At 41.2% G+C, this 15989-nt stretch overlaps 1 protein-coding gene across 1 annotated transcript in view; it reads left to right on the top strand.

Annotated features, from left to right (window-relative positions):
• The first annotated feature begins 460 nt into the window (after positions 1-460).
• RPS6KA5 (ribosomal protein S6 kinase A5) overlaps positions 461-15989 on the top strand; it is an 88388-nt gene continuing 72859 nt past the window's right edge. Inside the window, exons 1-2 of the mRNA XM_075711945.1 lie at positions 461-542; positions 14060-14131. Coding sequence (XP_075568060.1) covers positions 470-542; positions 14060-14131 — 145 coding nt within the window. The 5' untranslated portion in view covers positions 461-469. The remainder of the gene's footprint in view (positions 543-14059; positions 14132-15989) is intronic.

Raw genomic sequence — 15989 nt, 5'->3', positions numbered from 1 at the left:
GGCGCGAGCGCCTGAGTAGGAGCCGCTCCTGAGGGCGCCCCCTCCTCCCGTCTCGCTCAGCCTATCCCGGCTGGGCCGCGCTGGGCTCGGCTCGGCCCCGCTCGGCTCGGCTCCGCTCCGCTCCGCTCCGCTCCCTGCTGCTGGGCGGGGAGGGCGGCCGGAGCAAGGGGGAGGGGAGCCGCAAGGGCATGGGCTGGCTCTGAGGGCCGGGGGAGGGAAGCCGACGTGCGTGTGCCTCCCTGTATTTTAATAACTGTTTGTTGTTGAGTGGTGTGGGCATTTTTTTTTCCGCTTTCCCCGAGGCGGAGGGGAGAACAGCCGCCCCCCGCCCCCAGCGCGCCTGCATGGCTCCTCTCCCCCGGAGCGCCCCTGGAAAATAAAATCCGCCTCAGGCCAGGTGACGTCCCCCGCCTCCGCGCTCACACACACGGGGAGCGGCAGAGGCGGGGGAGCGCCCGCCTGTGAGAACATGGAGGGACCCTCGGGCCCGGCGGAGGAAGGGGAGCTGCCGCTCCTCACCGTCAAGCACGAGCTGAGGAACGGTGAGCGGGGCGGGCCCGGCGGCCGGGGCGGCCGGGGGAGGTCGTGGCGGCGGGGGCGCTGAGGGGAGCGCTCCTGTCTGAGGGGAGGGCGGCGGGAAGCGCCGGGGGTGGCGGAGGGGGCCCGGGCTGCCGGGACTTGGGGAAGAAGTGCTGAGGAAGGAGGCTCAAGGGAGTTGATCGGGACCGGGAGGGAAGTCTCGGTGAGGAAAAAAGAAAGAGGATGAGCTGAAAGATATGGGCAAGAGCCTGGGAGATGGGGGCGGGGGGGGTGTCCCTGCTTTTATTTCTGAATAAAGTATTTTAGTTGGACTTCTGCTGCGTATTTGGCTTCCCTGTCCCACTTCCCCAGGGGTATTTGACGCTTTTGAAGGAGATAAGGGGTAGCTTTTTTTTTTTTTTAAATTGTCTGTTTGACTTTTATGGCTATGTCAGTATTGGGGGGGGGGGGGGGCTGTTTGTTACACTCCTGAATTCTGTCGGTTTATGTGACAGCTTTTCTCTGACCTCGGTGAAATGCCGGAATTGTAGGGAGGGGAATGTGCCAACATGTAACCGCAGAGTTATCTGGCTTTTCAGTCTGTGAATCTTGTAGCTCAGTAGTTGCTTGAAGACCCTCTGGAGAAGTAGTTCAACACGTGAAATATATACGACCTTGCAAGATACAACAGAAATGCTCTGTCGTAGGTTGTTGTGTTGGGGAAGATCTTTATATATTTTTTAAGAGGGACTCTGTGCTTCTCAGAAGTTTCCAGGCAACTTGAATACTGCAGTAAATCTAGATTTTACTGTTAATTTACAAGTGCTTGTAAAACATAATCAACATGTATATTCTCTGTATTTATTAACAATGGAGGTGCTATTAACCCACGTCCTTCATTCCTTTTCTCGCATCTTTTTTCTCTATCATGAAGTAAAAGTAAGTGTATGATGCTGTTCATCGCAAAAGTTTGAGAGGACTGCCTCCTTCCCCCCCCCGCCCCTCCCCGGGTTAACGTAGTTGACGTTCTCTAATGGGCCGATGGGGAAGGCAAGTGGTGGTGCTGGGTCTCTTCGGTCGCATTCAGCCTTCTGTCCCCCTGTCACTCGGGTCTGGGGGCTCAGTGGAGGTGCCCCAGCGGAACGTAGCTATCACTGCAGCTTGGGGGGGGGGGGGGCGGGGGGGAAGGCGCTCTTCCTGATAGCTACGCAGAAACCAAAGGGACTAGTTTCCTTCTTTCGAGAAGAAGCAAAGGAGCTGGTGGAAAACGTACTTGTCTCGCTGGGTGTTGCTAGATTTCAGTGCGCAGGAGAAAAAGGAGTAAGGGGAAAGGAAGCGGAACACATTTATTCTATATATTTACCTAGCTATGTCTAGATTTCTTTTATAGAAGTTGAGACAGCACATATCCCTGTGGTGTGGATTTAAAGATAGTTTGAGGAATAAACACGTTCATATAAACTAGACAAAGAGCTGTCTAATATAGCATAATAAGCAATTTTCATTTTGATCCTGGTCTTAAAGATAGATTCAGGAAGTACTGATACTTGCTCTTAATTTAAAATTATTAACCTTGTTTGTGTCTTTTTTCAGCTTCTGAAATTCAGCTTAATAGGAATCGGTTGCTTCTCCCCTCCTCATTCTCTTCTCCTTATTAAGTATTTAGAAAACTCTGTTTTCCAAAAAATGCTTTCTAGCAATGGCTTGTCTATTTCTGGAGCATTAGGGTGGAGGAGGGAGCTGCTCTGTCATGTACTCCTGGGAGACTCCTACTCCTGAAGGTGTCAATAGTGTCATCACTATGCAAGACGTATCAAGATACTGTTTTAGAATTGTCTCTACACAATGCACAGAGATATGATAATTTGAGGAGAAAAATGGCAGTCAGCTTCTGTTGATATAGAAATATATAAATAATCTATAGGATACTTTGGGTATTTTTCTTAGTTTTTGTACTGGTTCTGGCTGTGTGGGTGCCTAGCTGCTGGCTGGGGTTGACCCACCGTAGTTCTAAAGTGTGCAGCATGATTATTTACTTTAGCTTCGTTTTGGGAAAGAGGGTGAGGGGACATGCATGAACTAGAACTGGAGCCAGAGGATCTTCGTTGTTCTTAAATACTGAGGTTGTATACCATGAATATCTTTTTAATGTGCAATTTGTTTAGATTCTAGTGTTCCCCTCCTCTCTGTGTTCTTTCTTTGATGTTGCTAGCTCTGTGACTAATTGAATGATTTAGAATTACGTATCGAAAGTAGCTGTCAGTTGGCAGATGAAAAAAGAGGTCAGTCTCCACAGTGCTTTGAAAGAATGTACTATTGTGGTAGAAATAGTGACTTCTTTGAGAAGGGAGTGTCTCATTTTCATATCGTGGAAGTTGTTGCTTGAACCTCTTGATAACAAACTCAAAGTACAAAGAATTAAATATTCAAATCAACTGAATGCAGGTGAACCTACAGTTACACTTTGCATTTACAATTACTTGGGTCTTGGAATTGCTCTAAAAACACTAAATGAGTTAGAGATGGGCATTGATTATGATCCAGTGAGTAAGTGAACATACTATAAAACTTGAATATGAGACGAAATTAATATCTTCAAGAATGAAACAGATTGTTATTACCTTAGCAAGTATTGTGGCATATGAAAATGCACAGCTAGAGCATATGCAGTGCTATTTCTACACAGCTCCCAGCTGATTGTTAACCCTATTGTACCATGGTTTGTCTTCTTTTAAACTTTGACTTTGAAATTGCAGTGCTGGCTTTGATATGTAGAGTCAACCTTAATTTTAGCTCTCTATCCCATATTCTTAGGACCCTGAAACTCCTCTGTGGCATGACCAAAAAGCAATTGCTGAAAAAACATCACTTCATAGGCATGTAGATTGCATCTGTGATAGGGAAGGAACTGTGATGCATAATACTTGAGTGCCTCTGTGAGATGCCATGTGATTTGCTGTATTACAAATACTGGGCACTGCTTTGTGTATATATATTTTATTTTAATGATGCAGAGAATCAGAATGTCCCGTTACTGCTGGGGAAACTGTAAGCATGCATGTGTTTCAATGATTGTTCCTTCAGTTGGTTTTTTTGCAGATTAGACACAGCAGTGACTTTTAGGACACATTTCAGTTAATAATGGTTTTTCTCCTAATATATTTAGCAACTTTTTTTCTTTCTTTTTCCTGTCACACAAACAATTTCTTCCTCGATAGAAACCTCGCAATTCAGCCACTTCAGAATAGTCACCATCTTTTTTTTCCTCAGTTTGGGAAGGAAATGAGTTTTTGGGGAAAGTGGAATCGCCTTCTCTTCTCAGGAAGTAGAAGAAAAAATATGCCAAAGATCAAATGGTAGGAAGTGGTGACTGTCTCTGATTCTCGATGAAGCTGTCCAGTGAAAGTAGTAAGAAAATGAAATTTTCTGTAGCATCTGTTTCTGGAATCTTGTAAAGGAAAAGGTTTTATTTTTTGAAGGCTAACCTCAGAGTTAGTACAACTTCTAATCTTTTTGGAGACCTGTGAAGTTACGTATTATTTACAGTGAAAAAAGAATATTGTTGCCTCTTCACATTTTCTGTTTCCTGGTAATGCTGTGGAACTGAACAATGGCAAATGTAAAGAGGAAAAAAGAGAAAAATTATTGTGTGATAGGGAAGGATATGGGCACAGAGGGAAATACTTGTGAGGTAGGAAGGTAAGAAGGAAATAGAACTGTTAACAGTGAGATTCCCCCCAACACCTCCTGTTGGCTTCTCTTGTAGCTCTTCCTTTTGGGAAAAAATAAAATAAGGATTAAAGGATCCTGAACTTTCAGTGTATTTGACTAGGTAGGAGGTTGCCCATCTTGCAGCATGCATGTGTACTCCCTGCTTTGCCCAGTGAAAGGCAGATATTAGCAAAACTGGGATCTTTAAGGGAACTTCTGAGACATTCTATGAATATATGGCCAATAGACTGTATAAATATTGTTTGTTTTGCCTTAGGACATTGTTCTTTTCCTTTTGGCAAGTCCATTTTGAAGAGGATCCTGGATTCATTGTAATGCTATGTGGTGGGTTGACCCTGGCTGGATGCCAGGTGCCCACCAAAGCCGCTCTGTCACTCCCATCCTCAGCTGGACAGGAGAGAGAAAATATAATGAAAGGCTTGTGGGTCGAGATAAGGACAGGGAGATCATTCACCAATTGCCATCACAGGCAAAACAGACTTAACTTGGGGAAATTAGTTTAATTTATTACCAATCAAATCAGAGTAGGGTAATGAGATATAAAACCAAATCGTAAAACACCTTCCCCCCACCACTCCCTTCTTCCTGGCTTTAACTTTACTCCTGATTTTTCTCTACCTCCTCCCCGCCCAGCAGTGCAGGGGGACAGGGAATGGGGGTTGCAGTCAGTTCATCACATGTTGTTTCTGCCACTCCTTCCTCTTCAGGGGGAGGACTCCTCCCCTGCTCCAGTGTGGGGTCCCTCCCATGGGGCGCGGTCCTTCAGGAACAGGCGGGGTTGTAAGTCCTGCTACCAAACCTACTCCAGCATGGGTTCGTCTCTCCACGGGTCCGCAGGTCCTGCCAGGAGCCTGCTCCAGCACAGGCTTCCCACGGGGTCACAGCCTCCTTTGAGCACATCCACCTGCTGTGGTGTGGGGTCCTCCCCGGGCTACAGGTGGATATCTGCTCCACCGTGGACCTCCATGGGCTGCAGGGGCACAGCCTGCCTCACCATGGTCTTCACCATGGGCTGCAGGGGAATCTCTGCTGTGGTGCCTGGAGCACCTCCTCTCCTCCTTCTCCACTGCCCTTGGTGTCTGCAGGGTCGTTCCTCTCACATATTCTCACTCCTCTCTTTGGCTACAGTTGCACAGGTTTTTTTTTCCTCCCCTTCTTAAATACGTTATCACAGAGGTGCTACCACCATTGCTAATGGTCTCGGCCTTGGCCAGTGGCAGGTCTGTCTTGGAGCCAGCTGGCACTGGCTCTGTCGAACATGGGGGAAGCTTCTAGCAGCTTCTCAGAGAAGCCACCCCTGGAGTCCTGTCTTCCCCCCACCCTGCCTTGCCATGCAAACCCAATACATGCTATCACAAACTTTGGGCTAAAGGACTTGCTTTAGTTTGCAATTTGTCTGACTGTAACATGTGACGTGAAAAGGTATGTATAGCGCAGAAGTCGACGTAACAATGGGCTGCAGGGCTCCAGAGGCAGAATTTGGAACTTCCACTTGAGTCAAATAGTCTAACTGTAATTCAGTATGAAACTGTAAAAGGCTTCGGACAACAAATCCATGGACTATTTAAAGGGTTTAATATTGCAAATTCTTAGTTACCCTTCTTGAATGAGAACTTAAACTAGAATGGATTTATTTGTAAACTGTAAGGTTCATGTTACATTGTAAGGCATTGTGAAAATTCCTATGGCTAAAAAACATGATGAATCATGCATTAAATAGAGTATTCAACCTTTGCTATGGAGCTACACCTGGCACCTCTACAGTATTCTATTTTTTATTTCTAAAAGGAAACATTCTCATGAAAGTTTAAAGATTCTTTTGAAATTATATTTTCTGTAAGACACAGGGGTTGGGTTTTTTTATTTGACTCTACCTACTAATTCTGTATATTGTTTAGAGATCAGGAGGTATTAATAGTTGACGATTTCAAAGCTTGGGTTGCTTTTACTTCTACTTTTCTCTTTTGAGCACTAAAATATGTGTTCTCATATTGCTGTGGGAAGTATAAAGAGTGGTTTAAGAGAGTAAGTTTATGAATCATCCTTAATACAACTTAAATATCTGGATTTTACTCTTTACAGAATCAATATTTGTAAAAAATGTTTTGTAGTCTAGGAATTTATTGTTATGTCTCTTCTGATCACTTTGATTATGATAATTTTTGATTTTGAAGGTGGAGAATGATTATTCATCTTCTTCCTGCCCCTTTGGAATCTAACAAACCTGGCTAAAATGATCTATAAAAGGGTCTGGTACCATTGCTCATTTTGCTCTCATTGCTTCAGTGATATTCTATAAAACGTCTAATATAAATGAGGGCTAGTAGTCGCAGTCTTCACTGTCAGCCTGTCGCATAGCTTTGTTCCAGTGTATTCTAAATGTGACGGTTTAAAAGCTCATGCTGGATTCCACAAAGGGTTAGGAAATGTACATGCCACTAATGCACTTTAGGATTTTATTCAGGAGGCAATTCAGAAAACACTTGCCAGAGTTGCTTAAACATATGAGAAAGCCTGGGTATCTGAGGGTGTGATTTGCAGCTGTATGCTTCATGTAAATATTTCTGTTGGAACCCCTTCATTGCTTGGCATCACTTGATATCTTATGGTAAACTTTCTCCCTCTCCCAACCATTATACAATCCTAATGATGAGGTGCAAGCTCTGCTAAGATTTCTTTGCTTCTGACTCATTCTGTAGATAGGCAGATGACCTGGTTTATGAAGGACTTGTGTTACATGCCATCACTTTATTTATTTTTGTGTTGTGTTTTGGGATCTATTGTGACTGTTTCCTCTTCCCATTTTTTGTTGATGTCTGTAAATATTTTATGCTGGCTTGGACAGACTGTTATAAAAGCTTTACCTGAGAGACAGTAATTCTGAAGATAATTCTTAAGTTTCCTGGTTAATGTCTGCATAAACTAATATGTAAACACCTTCCATCAACATTTAAATTTAGTTGCCCTTCTTTGTTGCTAGATTAATCTACATTGTTACTTTTAACACTGCCCAAAGTGCCTGTGAATGAATAAAGTATATTTTTTTGAAATAGTATACTGATTTTTGACAATAGAGAAGACCACAGTACAAGATATACTTGTACTTAGATATACTTTCTTGTTTGAAAAGACGTGCACAATCTTTAACTATCTGTTATTTTTATCTGTTTCAGCTCTGTTCAGCATTAGATTATCTACAGCAACTTTATTCATTAGCATCTTACCTAATTACATTTTGGCTTTTTTTTTGGCTATTATGTGATGTATAGTGTTACTGCACATTAAGCTTCTAGCTAAACATGGAGGTGCTTCTAGGTTGAATCTTGGTGACCTCATAGTGATTCATCTCTCAGTAATGACAAACCTCATAGCAAAATCACCTCTGTAATAGCAAAAGGGCTACTGCTGATGAATGCAAATGGACCTTAACATGGAGCATTTTCCAATTCAGACTATTGTGAGTCTGGATCGTTAATCTCGGGTGTCTGCATTTTTATCTTTAGTTCAGCTTCTGATGTGCAAATGATAATTTTGGTGGGATAGTCTTCGGCAGCTTCAGTCTGTTTTCATAATAGTAATGATAGTTTCCTGTCATGTTCCTCACAGCATTTCATGCTTCTGAATTTCCACATACTGTGTTCTTGTTAGCTAGTACTTCAGAGGTCTTTGTCATCTTTGGCTATGTAAAGTTTTGGCTTCCAGGCCTTCTAGAATGGGATCAGCAGCTTTGTGAGATCTTGCCTTTTTTTTTTTTTTTTCCAGTTCACATGGTCTTCTCTTTAAGCATCTAATAATATAGAGAATGAACAGTTTCTACCCCTGTTATCTTAGTTGTGATCCTGGAGTTCAGAGTAACAGGAATTGCATTTTCTCTTCTTTGATTTGAGTTCACAACTGTGCACATTTTATTCTCACTCTAAATTCTTTCTTGGCCTAAGAAAAATGCAGGTAGTCCTTGAGATGGTATGCTTTTTAAATTCCATTCTAAGTCTGTAAGGTAGTTGCCTGTCCTGATTAAATGGTACTCTTCTTCAGTGATATGACAATTACTAGTTGGTGATGGTCTGTTAGATTTCAAGGACTTGGAATATTTTTCACTTCCCTTCACAAATGGTTCTCAGTTGCTGTAACCAGATACAATCAAAGCATAATTTTATATATAGCAGAAAAACAGTATAACATCCTAGATGCATGTTCTTCAGTGTCTAACAAGCAATAGTTGTGTGGTTTCTGTTACGTGGTTTTGGGTGGTTTGGGTTTTTTTTTTCCTAGAAAGGAATGTGCTAGTTTTGCTTAATTTCAAGGAAAAGCACCCACTCTTCATTATGAGCAAGGGATAATCTCAAGTTTGTGTTCATATAACTTTGGAAACAGCATCTGTTCTTTGTTGCTGTGACTTAAAAAAGTAGATCTGTTAGGTGAGTGGAGATGGGCTACTCTCTGAAGTAGCAGGTTAGAATCAAGTTGATCTTGGTACCAGGCACTTGATACCTAATAGTTTGAAATATTACAGAGTGTCTTCTGTCCTGTTTTAATTCTTGCTTTCTCTATTCTGCTTTAAATTGTCTGAGGTTCATTGTTCTGATCAATAAAACAGCAGAGCTCATCTCATGTTGCAGAGAATAGCAGAGACAAGTTGCAGCTTTCAGGCAGAGCTTCGCTTTGAAGGTTGCTTGATCTAGTTTTGTTTTGTCTGCTTTAAAACCTGTATGCAATGGGAGTCTAGAAACGGAGGACACAGCACACTTTAACTTGAAAATAACCACTGTTGAAATATTATTTCTTAACATCATAAAAGTACAATTAAAAGCAAATAGTCATTACACAGTACCAGCTTGGACAGTGCTTAGTTCACACTTGGCCGTCTCAGAGTTCAGGTATAGTGCAGGTGACAGTCATGTCTCTTACATCATCTGGAGATCCTCCATCAAGCAGAAATACTTTGTTCTGGTTCCCAGAAGTTAAACAGACTGTCCTACTTCTAAGGGCTGAGAATGATGATACTTGTCTCCATGCATTGGTGTCCCTGCATGTGGAGGTTTGTCTTTGGAGTCAGAATATTTGTAGATATTTGCTTTCTTTTTGCCTTCAGAGGTGATTGCGACTAGTACCACTATGTCCTCTTTGTTTTTATGGATGCCATGATGTCTTGGCCTTTCCCTTTAGTCTTTGTTTCTGGGTTGATCTGTTGTATCTTGCTGTTGCCCTCAGCTGCATCCTCTCGCTTCTTACTGTGTTGGTCTAGTGCTCATTACTGTGGACTACAGTAGCAAAAAAGTAAATGGAAGCTTTTCCTAACTGTGCACCTGTGCCATTAGCTTGTCTCCTAGAAGGTGCTGTCAATTTACTGCTTTTTTCCTCCATGATGTACCACCATCCTTTATACTTCTGTCATGTGTAGCTTCAGATCATTTGTGGAGAAACTCTCGTCCTGTTGACTTGGGCAGTACTTTCTTCCTGTCCAAGCTTAGTTCCCTTCCTTGGTACTCTTCAGCTGATGCATCAACAGACTTGAAGAAAAGGGCATGGAGAAGTAAATTTTCTGTTTCCAAAACTGCTTTCCTTGCACTCAATTCTTAAATTAAGAGCTTTCCCAAAGCTGCTGTTTCTGAATGGCTTCTTTGCATACACTGAAATATTATGGTCCTATTTGCTAGAAATAGTGCTAGCTAGATGCTAGAGTGTACGTCCTGTTGCACTCTTGATAGATACGTTGTCTTCATGCAGGTTGCACAGGCAGTTGTTGGGTCAGGTTCTGATACCAATCCTAGCATGGTGATGTCTGTGAGGTGGGAGAAGCCTTTCACTGCTCTGTCAGTGGTAGCAGTAGTGGCCTTCTTGTTGCAATCCTTTAAAGCCTCTCAAACTTGGAACAGTTGTCGTGTAATTGTTGAAAGCATTCCTTGTGAAAGGTCCTCCAGCAGTGCTCATTTGAGTTCCTGGCAGTGACTGGTAATTAGAATAACTGATCTCTGGGGATTTATGCTCCTGAGAGCAAGTTGAAGGAGATGTCGGTATGATGACTTCCGTTCTGGAGAAACTGCACCTCATCTCAGCTAGAATGTTAAAAAGTGCTGTGCCTGGTTTCAGCAGATGAAGACAAAGAACTGCTTTAGCAGTGTCATTGGAAAGAATGTGGCACAGACACAAGCTCTTCAGTTTTCTTTTCTCGGGGTATTACTTAAGAGATGGACTGAGTGCAGCAACTGAGGCTGTTGGAGCAAGCCGTTGCCAGCTGTGGCAACACTGGGAGAAGCACTTTCTGGGAATTGTTAATATTCCCTTGTAGCTTTGAAATTTTTTTTTTTAATTAAGGATAATTCTACTTCTTGCTTTATAGGGAGTAATTCTGAGACAGTTTGCATGTCTCAAGTGTCCTATCATACCTCTGTGTGTTATGCAGCACCTTTTAGCTATCTCATCTTGTGGGATGGCTTTTTTCCTCAGTGTAATGCAAAAAGAATGAGGTGGGACTTATTTTATAGTGATCATATGCCTAGTTGTGATGTAGTTTTCCCCTTTTGCTATGAAAATAATATTGAAATAACCTTCAAGACTTTTTGTTTTCTTTAGGATAAGGCGATTAAACATCCTAAATGGAAGTAAAAAGGGATTAAGTGGATAGCACAAAATTGCGGCTCACATTGAAGCAAGTGCCTAATAATTAAAACTAGGTGTCACTCAGCTTTTTACTGTGTAACCTCATGAACATGGGAAAGGTTTTACTAATGTTACTGAATGTGGAATACATGTTAAATGGAGTGTATGGTACAGTTTAGATTAATGGATTGAGTTTAGGACTTGATCTCTTTTTAGGACTGTAGCCAGCACTACAAATATTCAGCTTGTTACTGGAGATACAGCACTTCTCTGTGTTCCACTTTCTCCGTCATCTTACTCAGTTCCAAGAATGTGGCAGGATTAAATGACTGTCTTGCTTTCTAGTAGGGTGTTTAATTGAAAAGCCTTGTGCTGACAGCTCTTAAAGGATGTGAGATAGTAAAACCTTTCTGGAGTACTCCATAATGGAAGATCCAGATCAGTGGATTTCTCAGTGAAAAATTTCTTCCCACTCTGAGTTCAGCACTTACTTAGTATCTAGAGGATTTCTATGTCCTGAATCTCTTCAGTGACATCTACTGCTTCATTAAAGCTGTGGACACTCTAGCCCTGGTCTCTTTAGGATAGCCCCTGATGACTCCTGTCCCTGGCAGGAAAGACACTGTTTTGAAACTGTATACATTGGGTACCATTCTCAGTAGTTGTTAAGAAGAGTAATATGTAATATTAAGTTGCTTCAAGACAGGCTGCTTTCTGACTGTGACATGATGTACTGTCATTATATAGACACTAAGTCAGTCTAGATTTGCCTTACCTGCTACTATTCCTTTCTTGGCACAGAGTGCATCTTCCTTACTGCTGACTTCAGCAATGACTGTGACGTAGCACTAACAACAGTATTTGTTCTATCTGCAGTGAAAATAGTATGGCAAGCTTCAGTTCAACTCATGTGGTGCATATTGCCTCATTGATTTGTTAATGATTCTGGTACTATCTTGCCTAGTACATGTTGATTAAAGTGGAACTGATCACAGAAGTAGTATTTCTCTAATAATAATTTCACTGTGCTGTGTGGGTTTTTTATAGGTAGTGTTAGGATAGCTTGTAGATTCCCTCAGATTTGCAAAACTCATTGTCATGTGTACTTCGGTTTGTACAAGAAAAAAATCCTGAAAGCTTTTGTAGACTTCCTAATCTCTGAGTAATTTCTAATGGTCTCTCTGCACTTATTCCAAGTTCGATTAATCCCCCATAAAGATGACTGATAAGAACTGAAAATAATATTTTAGATGAGATTTCATCAGTGCCTTGCATGAGAGCACTAATGTTACCCTATCCTAACTAGTTGCATTTTATGTATGTGTACAGGTTCCTAGGATTGTTGGAATAAGTCACAAATTTGCTTTTTCATTTATTCAGTGTTTGGATTTTTTTATACTTGTTCTTCCTTTGCAGAGAGATGTCTTTCTGAAGCTTTAAGTTTTCTGTTTGTTTTGAGTTGTTGAGTTACTGCAGTTCTGTGAACGGAGATGAACTATACATTTTGATAATTAATTCAGAAAGCGCACTGTCTTGATAAAGTTTCTTAGAACTATCAAACCACTAAACCAGTTAAGGGTAGAGCAGCAATTTCATGTTTCCTGGCTTCGTGGCTGGGTTATTTTTAATGAAAGTAAAAACTAGGAATCATTAAGATTGGAAAGGATCTCCAAGATCATCAGTCCAGCCATCAACCCAACACCACCATGCCCACTAAGCCATGTCCCAAAGTGCCACGTCTACCCGTTTTTTGAACTCTTCCAGGGATGGTGACTCCGCCACCTCTCTGGGCAGCCTATTCCAATGCTTGACTACCCTTTCCATGAAGGAATTTTTCCTAATATCCAATCTAAACCTCCCCTGGTGCAACTTGAGACCATTTCCTCAAGAGAGGATGTAGAGTGATAAAGTCTCCCCTCAGCCTCCTCTTCTCTAGGCTAAACAATCCCAGTTCCCTCGGCTGCTCCTCATAAGGCCTGTGCTCTAGACCCTTCACTAGCTTCGTTGCCCTTCTCTGAACATGCTCCAGCACCTCAATGTCCTTCTTGTGTTGAGGGGCCCAAAAAAACCCTTGAAATCTGGTGCTGCTAACGAAAGCTTCCTGCACATCTTTCCTAAGCCTGCCGCTCTTTTTTTCTTTTTTTTTTTTTAAAAAAAAACCTAGCCTTCAGACATACGGTTTGGCTTGAAGTTGCTCTTTGAGGGGCATTCTTTTAGCAGCCATACCAGCTTCTGCAGATTGATGCTACATCCTTAATTGTGCTAGTAAAACTACTTGTGCAGCTGCTCATTGAAGTGGATCAGGGAACTGAACTTGGTTAATAATAATCAAACTTAGTTACTTTTTTGCCTTACTGCTTTTAACCTGGATCATTTCAATGAGCAGCTTTGCTGAATGGCCTGCAGGCATATTGATGCAAATGAGTGGATAATATTATGATAGGAATGAAAGATGGAAAAAAAGGGAACTGCTTGAGGCTGTCTTTTAGCAGCTTATGAAAGAAAAGAAAAAAGCCAACCCAGCCTACCACAATTCCTCTTTTAAATAGGGCTCTTCACTTCCCTGCTTAGAAAAATGTCTGTTAGACAAAAAAACACTCAAAGTGGTATAGAGTTGTATAAATGCAGAACCTCTTCTTCCCAAACTCACCCAAAAATGAAACAACTTTGTAGAAGCTTAGATTTTTCCAGACTTCCTGGTTATGTAGACTCAAAGTCTTTCCTATTCGATAGTAGTGGAGAGTCTTTATAGGTTTAGTAATCCTATGTTAAATGCATGAATAGTCATTGCAGCTCTGCTTATGTCATCCCAAGCATCATATAATCCAGGAACACGAGAGTATTCAGGGCGCTAGGGCTAAGGGATGGACTGATTGCTGTCTATAACTATGCCATTGGAGATTACAGACAAGGTGGAACTAGACTCCTTTTGGAGGTGCCCAGTGTTGGGATGAAAGATGGTGTATAGAAGCTAGATGGGCTTCAATTATTATTCTGTGATTTTTATACTTCCGGGAATGCTGATGGCAGCAAGAAAATTGTTCTCCTTCCTTTTCAAGTTAAAAGAATACAGTATGCAACTGGAATGTCCTTTTAGTGCTGCTTATTTTGTTCATCTGCTAACTTGTTTTTACTGAAGCTGTAGTAGTATGTCAGAATGATATTTCAGTGTACTACATATCTGACATGATTTTTTTTTTTCCTTCAGCAAATTTGACAGGCCATGCAGAGAAAGTTGGCATTGAAAACTTTGAACTCCTGAAAGTTCTTGGAACAGGGGGTAAGATGCACTATTTTTTTTAAGTTGAATGTTGGAAGCATTACTCTTAAGTATGGTTTTGCTTTCTAGCTGAGGTTTTGGTAATTGGAATGCTCTTTAGGAAGATATATCACTTTTGTATTGCATAGCACAATTTTCTTCACTTTTTTCTCACACATATTGTGCAAAATTGGAGGTCACATGTTCTAGCTTACAGCACTTTTGAAGATTCATATTTCCAAAAAAATGGAAAATAAATGGTTTGAGATTGTGACAATTTCGTACAGTTTGTGAAAAATCTGCTCTAAGTTAAGGCATGATCTTGATAATTCCATTAAATTTTCAGACTATGTTTTCATCAATTTCTCGAAAAAAGCCTAGTAATGTTAGTACATTTTTGAATAGGATGCTGCACTGCACTCTTCAACGATATGTTTTAGAGTTGGCATTGGCTCTACAAGTCTTTCTGTCCTATTCAAATTGCAGTAAGTTTTAAGATGGAAAATGTTCACTGTTGTATTGTGGATTTCAGCACAGTGTTGGAGATTTGTAGGATGTTGTAGGATTGCTGACTGTAACAAGCAAAAAAGCTTTGTTTCTCCTTTTTTAAAGGGACACACACAGAGGCCTGTACACAGACCAAAAGTAATGGCTTTATTTTTCTTAGTGTGTTTATACATTTTTTTTTTTGGTCAGTATTAACATCAGATGCAGTGTTGAGTAGATTGGGATAATCATGAAGGTAGGCTATCATCAAGGTCTGTAGAAGTTAGTTATGATATTAAATTATGTGTGTTATCAGCCATTATTAGCTAGCAGTGAGGCCATAATTGCACAAGCTGCTTCATCACTGAAAAGAGCAAAGAATTTTGATTTTCACATTTAGCTGTCATACAGATTCTTTCATAAATTCATTAAGCCATTAAATCACTAGAGAGTATATTTTTTTTGTTTCTGAAGTAATTTTTTTAAAATTTAAATTTAACAGCCTTAACAATTCAACCCTTGCTGTTAAATTTCACTAGTTAGTGGTAAAGGCAAGCAAGCTTTAATATTCATAGATACATGTTGCATATTCATAGGCAGAAGCAGCTATGCTGTTCTGAAGTAGTCAGTATTGGTCTGAGGGGGGTTGACAAAAATGAAATTACTTATTATGCACTTACGTGAGGATGACTTTCTCTCCTGCTGATGGAAACATTGGTTGGATTTTTAATTGTGTGTGTGTGTATATGAAAACCAGTCCTATACCTGAATTTTTTCCTTTTTCCCTTACCACTGCAGTTAGTCTGAGATCACCTTAATATTACAACTATTGCATTTGGAATACAAAGTAAGTTTTGGTGGTTTCATAAGTGTCAGTCTTCAAGTTCAGACTAGTAGTAGCCTGACCTCCTCCTGCCGTCTTTAGGCAGTACCTCTGAAAAACCCCTTTTGCTGCTGTTAAGCTGTTGTCTGTCATTGCTTGCTACTTTCCATGCCCTCTCTTCTTCATGAACAGATTAGCCAAACTTCTCTTGGCTAGGGATACTCTTAATCATAGCAGGGAGTCCTTAGGCTGGCTCATAGTGCAAAGCTATCCTATTCACTTAGGTTAACGGGGTAATTTTTATGAGTGACCCCTTTCAGAAAAGGCTGCTTCACTGGGTTGACAATGGGATTGACAGTGAGTGTATGTGTCAAAGGGGTTGGGGGGGGGCGGGGAAGGCTGAGGAAGCATGCCTGTCTGTCTTTATCCTGCTCTGGTAGTCATGTTGCTCCAGAAACATCTTCTGTCTTTGTAGACTTCAAACTATTTCAAGAACTGACTAAAAAATTCCTGCAAACTTTAGGAATCCAAGGACACCTTGGGTATCCTGGAATGGCATTTGTAGGAAGA

Source organism: Pelecanus crispus, chromosome 6 (assembly GCF_030463565.1).
Source record: "Pelecanus crispus isolate bPelCri1 chromosome 6, bPelCri1.pri, whole genome shotgun sequence".
NCBI classification, from domain to species: Eukaryota; Metazoa; Chordata; class Aves; order Pelecaniformes; family Pelecanidae; genus Pelecanus; species Pelecanus crispus.
Note: the sequence above shows the minus strand (reverse complement) of the source record. Positions and strands in the feature narration are given on the sequence as shown.